The sequence below is a fragment of the Poromitra crassiceps genome (assembly GCF_964638095.1).
Source record: "Poromitra crassiceps genome assembly, chromosome: 10".
Lineage (NCBI taxonomy): Eukaryota > Metazoa > Chordata > Actinopteri > Beryciformes > Melamphaidae > Poromitra > Poromitra crassiceps.
The window spans coordinates 51,992,704-52,000,773 of NC_139631.1; the positions used below are offsets into that span (position 1 = coordinate 51,992,704).

Consider the following 8,070-nt stretch of genomic DNA (forward strand, 5'->3'; position numbering starts at 1 on the left):
TGTGGGCCATTTGAAGCTCAATTTGGGCCGTTTGAAGCCCAATTTGGGTCGTTTAAAGCCAGATTTGGGCCGTTTGAAGCCCGATTTGGGCCGTTTGAAGCCCAATTTGGGCCAAGTCCAATTTTACAATGAGATGCACCCACTTTAACCCTGAATAAAGTAATAAAACCACTAGTAAACCAGTAGGCGGCGCCTGGCCTGCTGTTCAGTGAGTGGCCTGACTGCGGGCACACAATTTTTTTTTTTTGCAGGCCAGGCCAGGCCAGGCCACCGGGCATTTGCCCGACGTGCCCGATTATGCAGTCCGCCCCTGTTCCCGGGCATACATACGTGCTGAGCGTTTGTGTTGCGTGTGCTTGGTCCCGGCAGGGAAGATCCTGGACTGTGACGGGACCCTAGCATCCATTGACCAGCCGGAGAAGCGCCATAGCTACGGGCGGAACGAGGGCGCCTGGATGAAGGACCCCCTGGCCAAAGACTCCAAGATCTACGTCACCAACTATTATTACGGGAACAACCTGGTGGAGTTCCGCAACCTGGACAACTTCAAACAAGGTGTGTTATCAATAAGGGTTCAGCCGATATGAGTTTGTGGCGATATGGTAAGAGTTATTTTTTAATTGCCTGATATTTTGTACCGATGTTACGCATAGTAGATTTAACCATTTCCATGCCAAACATTTCAAATAAGAGGCGCTTGTAGCATGGTGGGAGAGACACAAAAATACCCCACAAAATTCTTTGGTATTTTTGTGTCATCCTTAGTTGGGGTTGGTCAGACTAGCCCCTCCTCTGGTCGGTTGGGGCACCTGTTTGGGGGGGGGGGGAACTGGGGGGGAATGGCGTGATCATTCCACATGCTAGGTCCTGCCAGTGAAACTCCTGTCAGGTGAAAAGAAGCAGCTGCACATACAGGTATATTGGAGGAAGCATGTGCTAGTCTACAACTCTCCCCATCGGCAGAGAGGGTGGAGCAGCGACTAGGACAGCAGGGAGACAAATACAATTGGGAAGAAAATGTGGGGGGGGGGGGGGGGGTTGGGAGGGGGATCTGAAAAAACCTGATTCAAAACAACAAGACTTTGGGTAATATCCAATTCTTATTGAAAAGACAATATCAGGCCAATATATCAGTCTGAGCCTAGTCTTAATCCATCTTAATAGCTTTGTTTTCTATGCTAACATTGTTGACACTGATTCATTCTGATGACCCAGTGGCCTCCGTGAGACCGATGAGATCTCTGGAATGCAGGTCTTGGCTATTTCACGGCTTCACTGGGTGGGAAAAGCGACTCCTTCCACCTCTCAACTCAACGGAGGAACTGGATTTTACACTCTGTAAAAAAAGAGAGTTCAGATGATCTCCTCTCGTCGGACTTGGCTTGTTGATCTAGATGTGTTTGGACAACGGCCTTTCTAAAATGCACTTACATGCGAGGTGCCCCGCGGTGTGCGGAGCTCACAGCCCTGTGCGGATGACTTAGCTATCTTGTTGAGTGGCTGTGATGCCTGCTGAGGCCGACATGTGCTCCGGCCTCTCCTTTGAACCGGGCACGGCCCAGAGGGATTAAGAGTGTGGGCTGGCCTCAGGGGGGGGTGGGGGGTGAGGGGTGCGGGGGGTGGGGGGGTGAGTGAGGGGGGGGGGGGGGGGGGGTAGGGAGGGGTTGTTTTTGCCCTTCCTGCTGGGCTTTCTATCATGAGCTAAATCACACTTCCTGAGGTTCAAAGCCATAGGATAACACACATAGGATGTGATTAGAAAATGACCTGTTTGTTCAGCAGCGAACTCCTAACCAAACCTGCCACTATCACATGAAGCCGTTGTGTACACAGTCTGGCATTATCCCAACATTGTAATTGGCTGTAGAAAAGGCATGATGTCAGCATAGCACACACACACACACACACACACACACACACACACACACACACACACACACACACACACACACAAACACACACACACACACACACACACACACACACAGCAGGATGTGATGTCAGCATAGCATACACACAGCAGGATGTGATGTCAGCATAGCATACACACACAGCAGGATGTGATGTCAGAATAGCACATACACACAGCAGGATGTGATGTCAGCATAGCACACACACACAGCAGGATGTGATGTCAGCATAGCATACACACACAGCAGGATGTGATGTCAGAATAGCACATACACACAGCAGGATGTGATGTCAGCATAGCACACACACACAGCAGGATGTGATGTCAGCATAGCATACACACACAGCAGGATGTGATGTCAGAATAGCACATACACACAGCAGGATGTGATGTCAGCATAGCACACACACAGCAGGATGTGATGTCAGCATAGCATACACACACAGCAGGATGTGATGTCAGCATAGCATACACACAGCAGGATGTGATGTCAGCATAGCACACACACACAGCAGGATGTGATGTCAGCATAGCACACACACAGCAGGATGTGATGTCAGCATAGCATACACACACAGCAGGATGTGATGTCAGCATAACACACACACACACACACACAGCAGGATGTGATGTCAGCATAGCATACACACACACACACAGCAGGATGTGATGTCAGCATAGCATACACACACACACACACAGCAGGATGTGATGTCAGCATAGCATACACACACAGCAGGATGTGATGTCAGCATAACACACACACACACACACACAGCAGGATGTGATGTCAGCATAGCATACACACACACACACACAGCAGGATGTGATGTCAGCATAGCATACACACACAGCAGGATGTGATGTCAGCATAACACACACACACACACACACACACACACACACACACACACAGCAGGATGTGATGTCAGCATAACACACACACACACAGCAGGATGTGATGTCAGCATAGCACACACACACAGCAGGATGTGATGTCAGCATAACACACACAGCAGGATGTGATGTCAGCATAACACACACACACAGCAGGATGTAGACAAGTCATAGTAAGTAATGGATCATGTACAGAATAAAATAACATGATTATCCTGAGGGGGTTTATTTGTGCAATAATGACTGGCTCATCGGACATTGTCCCACTCATTATATGGCAAGAACGATTTGATTACAAGCTAAATTTACTGACAAGCTTCCACCAAAAACTAGTCCAGCTGGAGTGCCTGCAGTAACCAACTTTCTGACAGAAGGTCTCTATGGTCAATTAGAAATCAAACTAAATTGACAACATCTTGGGCGGTTGGGGGTCAGAGGGGGAAAAAGCTGTGTAATATATGAATTAAGCTTAACCAATCATCTTGTTTCTCCTAGGCCGCTGGAGCAACCTTTTCAAACTGCCGTACAATTGGATCGGCACCGGCCACGTGGTTTACAACGGGGCTTTCTACTACAACCGGGCGTTCACCAAGAACATCATCAAGTACGACCTGAGGATGCGCTACGTGGCGGCCTGGACGCTGCTGCACGACGTGGTCTACGAGGACACCACGCCCTGGAAGTGGAGGGGCCACTCCGACATCGACTTTGCGGTGGACGAGAGCGGCCTGTGGGTGATCTACCCCGCCATGGACTACGACTACTCCCAGCAAGAGGTGATCATCATCAGCAAGCTGGACCCCGGAGACCTGTCCATGAAGAAGGAGACCACCTGGAGGACGGGTCTCAAGAGGAACTCCTACGGGAACTGCTTCATCATCTGCGGCGTGTTGTACGCCGTGGATGTGTACAACCAGAAGCAGGGCGAGGTGAACTATGCATATGATACCCACACCAACTCTGATGCCATCCCACATCTGCCCTTCACCAACGAGTACGCCTTCACCACCCAGATCGACTACAACCCCAAGGAGAAGGTCTTATACGCCTGGGACAATGGCCACCAGCTTACATACCATGTAAACTTTGTTGACCAGTGAGCACAGCCAGTTTGTGCTCCGGAGAAGCTTGCAGTAGGCCAGCCAGTATGGCACCTTAGTAGAAAGGAGATGCTCAGTATTTGACCGCCAAGCAGCAGCCATATTGGACTCAACAGCAGCAGCCATATTGGACTCAACAGCAGCAGCCATATTGGACTCAACAGCAGCAGCCATATTGGACTCAACAGGACAAAGGATGAACCTACCCAATACCAACGCATGCTAATCAAACACCTGACCTCACAGTGGACCAATCACACAAGATGCCTTCAAGTGTGTTGGGATGTGACTACATTATGTCGATGGAATGGAAGGAGAACAATGAAAGAGGAGGTGTTTTTCTTTACTTTCCTTTGTTTCAAAATCATTTCTATCTCAGTTTGGAAGGAAACTCTTGAAATATTCTCGGCTCTTTTATTTTCCAGATTGGAGTTAGTGCTGCAAACAAACGAGGCAGAGCTGCTCTGGAGTCTCAGCCCGTCCGTCAGCAGTCTCTGTGTGCGAATAATCTGCACGCAGATTTTGCGTCCCGGGCTGCGTGCAGCTATACGTACTTGGTTATATTGGAAGGTTGCACACCAGGGCGGAACTTTTGTGCAACAGGATTTTAAATAATCGCAACCACTTTGGGCCCTATCGTCGTACAGGCGCTGTCGCTTATGCACAGGTTTGTACGCCTTAACGCACGCCTTATGCTATCTTTCCTGCCTCTTAAAGGAGAATTTTGTTTCGTTTTAACCTGGACCCCTCTCCTCACATTAATTATGATCTGACGACTCACCCAGTGATCTCCGCAGCGTTTTTGTCCGTCCTAGGCGTTGTTGTGATCGAAATAGTGTGCAAGCCAGTCCTAGAATGTAGCTCCGTGGGGGCCAAGTGGCAGCGTGTTTTCCTCCATCTAAATAGACAGTTTTATTCCCGTTTTCGACGCATATCGTCATAAACTGTTCCCTAAGGAACGATCAGACTGCAATTCTCCCCCGGGCTCTTTTCACTGGTGGTTACAGGCATCCCATTTTTGCCTGTCGGGTCAGTGAGACACAACTCTCGTCAGGAAAGTCTCACTGAGCCGACAGGCGGAAATGGGATGCCTGGGATTCCTGGAATGCCTGTAACAACTACTGCTCGGCGCTCTTTACTGCTGTAAAGAGCCCGGGGGACAATAGCAGTCTGCTGGTTCTTTAGGGATCCGAAAACGGGAATAAAACTGTCTATTTAGATGGAGGAAAACACGCTGCCACTTGGCCCCCACGGAGCTACATTCTAGGACTGGCTTGCACACTATTTCGATCACAACAACGCCTAGGACGGACAAAAACGCTGCGGAGATCACTGGGTGAGTCGTCAGATCATAATTAATGTGAGGAGAGGGCTGCAGGTTCAAAAAAACTCTCCTTTAAGGCAGGGACGGTAGCAGTCCGTCTCGCGCAAGTTTCAATTTGCGTTCCGTCGTGGATAATTCTATATGATATACTATATAATATGTCGAAATAATAGGACAACCTCTCAGTCGCTGTGAAGATATGAATCTGTTTAATTATAACCACACATGAGCATTTGTAGTCAGCTTTGCACGCAAAGCCCAATTTCACACAATGAAAGGAAACCACACCACCTAGCTAATCGTCCCTCAGGGACCTTGTTGTTGACCACTTTACCTAGAAACGCCTAAACGCCTATTTCACCTATTCCATGCATGAGTCATGCAAAAATTCTCCCACAGTTGTTATGTGTTATGTGTTATGTGCACAGTGTTATGCCAGGTTTTGCACCCCAGCCGCCAAACACATCCCCACCTCACGGGAGCATATTGTAATGATTTATACAGAAACATAACTGTTTAAAAATTATATAATTGTCTGGGTAGACGTGACCTCCCTGTTTTTAAGTTAAAACAGTCCCAAAATATGTTGGGGATGCAATTCTCAGCGGGGATACAGAACTTGGCATAACACCAGGCGCAGGAGGAAATTTGGAGGCGTGCCAAGTCATCTGCTATTCTCCGTGCCCCGCAAAATGCCATCTGCGGGCGGCGCAAACAGAATTTGGGCGGTCTTAACCACCAGAATTATTTACAGGTGTGGCCTGGCAATGCCTGGGTGTTACATCAATCAAACCAATCAGATTCTCGTCTTGCAGTCCCTTTAATACAGTTTGGCAATGCATGCTGTAATTCTCTCATTGCATAATTTGGACATCTCACAACAACACCATCACATGATATACCTGGTAAAAAACATCTGTGATTTCATGCAATTCGGGTTCTTTTGTTGACTGGAAAATAGAAATGTGTTTGAAATGGGGCAACAGGGACATTTGATTGACAATAATTTTGCAAGCAGGCTACAATGTCCCAAGTTTTCTCAATTCATTTCCCATGAACGCCTCTTTGCCATGTGATAAAAGTGTCTCAGTGAATTATAGTTGATTGCCTCACTGAATTATCTGCTGTTGCAATTGGAATTTTAGCAGCATAATTTGATGTCCTGCCGTTTGGCACGTCCGTGCGTAAAGCGTAATGACCTATCCAAAAGGAATTTCCTTGCACTGCGCTGCATAATGCATAATGGAATGCTTAAGCGCAGCGGGGTATTTTTCCGCCAAGAGCTGCTTTTAGGTGGTCTTAAAATTGCGTGCACGCAAAGGATTTGCGGCATGCTGGCGATAGCAGAAGGCAAGCATTTTGCGGGGACACGCCTGGTTTGGCATGGGGCACGCCTACCCCATGCACGCCCAGTATAATTATAACCGATAAATGAGTGCAAAACGAGCGCAAATGCAAAATGACCGCTTTTGCGACGATAGGGCCCTTTGAATTTTGCGGAATTCCGTCTCAACACATGGTAATGCTATTTATCCAGAAAAATGGTGGTTCTTTGGCTCCGCCTATTCAGGTTTTTTTCACCCAGTGAGATTATTTCTGTCTCCAGAGCAGCTTTACCGTCAAGAAATGTTTGCAGAACTGAGCTATTATTTCACTGGCCCATCAACTCCATCCTATCACAAGCACTTTGATCATGATTCTGCTATGTTTATTATTCCGACCTCAAGATGCTGCCTGCCTTTTTACCATTGATGTTGTTTTGAGGGATGTGTTGAATATAATTAACACAACAAGACATACGTGAAAATAATACCGCCCCCATCTGGCGGAGTCAGGTTAGAATATAATATGAACTCCAAAAAACAATGTACACAATTTTCTAAGCCCAAGATATTTTTTTTACTATTCACAAATTATTTGAAAATTCATACCATACAACTTTTTTCTAATTTCCATGTTATTCCAATATTGTTGTATGGACATTTTTGTTACTGTTCATAACATTTGCATAACCACTACATTTGTCATAGTTGTTGAGTGTTTGTACATTTTTTGCCCACTGAAAATTAATATCAATGTTAAATCATGCTAATGTGCGCACTGTACTGTTAGCTGTACCCTTGTCAAAAAACACAAACCATGAACCATGAATGTCTTTATTTCTGGGAAGTCAGACTGTACAGTGTGTAGCATTTAGAAGTCACGAGAAGCTTTAAGAGAGACATAGCATATCTGTACAGCGTTTTACACACAGTGGTGTTTTGGTCCTGTACATTCTTTCTTTTGACACAACCACTATAATATTTGTTCTCTTTTTTTCCCTTCTTTTTGCCTGTTCTGGAATTATCTTGAGTGTTTCGTTCTGTTTATTCAAAAAGGGCATGCCAATATAGTCATTTGTTCATTTGCAAAGTTGTCTTTTTACAGGATTAATAATAATGTTGGGATATAAAACACAGCACATAAAACTAACATCTGTGCTTGTGGCTGTGCTATGAAATAAAATGTCCATGGTAAACGTCTGCTGTGAGAATTCTAAATCTATTCTGCACTGACCCCGTAATGCCATGGGATACAGACAACGTGCCCTGCCCAGTGTTGATGGGATGACAAGCAGTGACTCAGTTCTTCTGATTTGTGAAGAACAACTCTCATGAGCTGTATTCAGTGGTGGGCTGAAGGTCACCGTGCTCTGCTTGATCTCAAGCCCAACATGCACTGGAGGAGCAGCTCTGGGGGTCATGGTAATAAGGCCATGGCAGCCATGCTGATTTCTTAGCTCCGTCATGCTATTCTGTAGGGAGACGCGAAAATGTACCGAGAGCTGAATAGTGGGC

At 46.6% G+C, this 8,070-nt stretch overlaps 1 protein-coding gene across 1 annotated transcript in view; it reads left to right on the forward strand.

Moving 5' to 3' along the window:
* Positions 1-4,827, forward strand: part of olfml2a (olfactomedin-like 2A) — a 30,399-nt gene extending 25,572 nt beyond the window's left edge. Inside the window, exons 7-8 of the mRNA XM_083644097.1 lie at positions 370-555; positions 3,305-4,827. Coding sequence (XP_083500223.1) covers positions 370-555; positions 3,305-3,909 — 791 coding nt within the window. The 3' untranslated portion in view covers positions 3,910-4,827. The remainder of the gene's footprint in view (positions 1-369; positions 556-3,304) is intronic.
* The last annotated feature ends 3,243 nt before the right edge of the window (positions 4,828-8,070 follow it).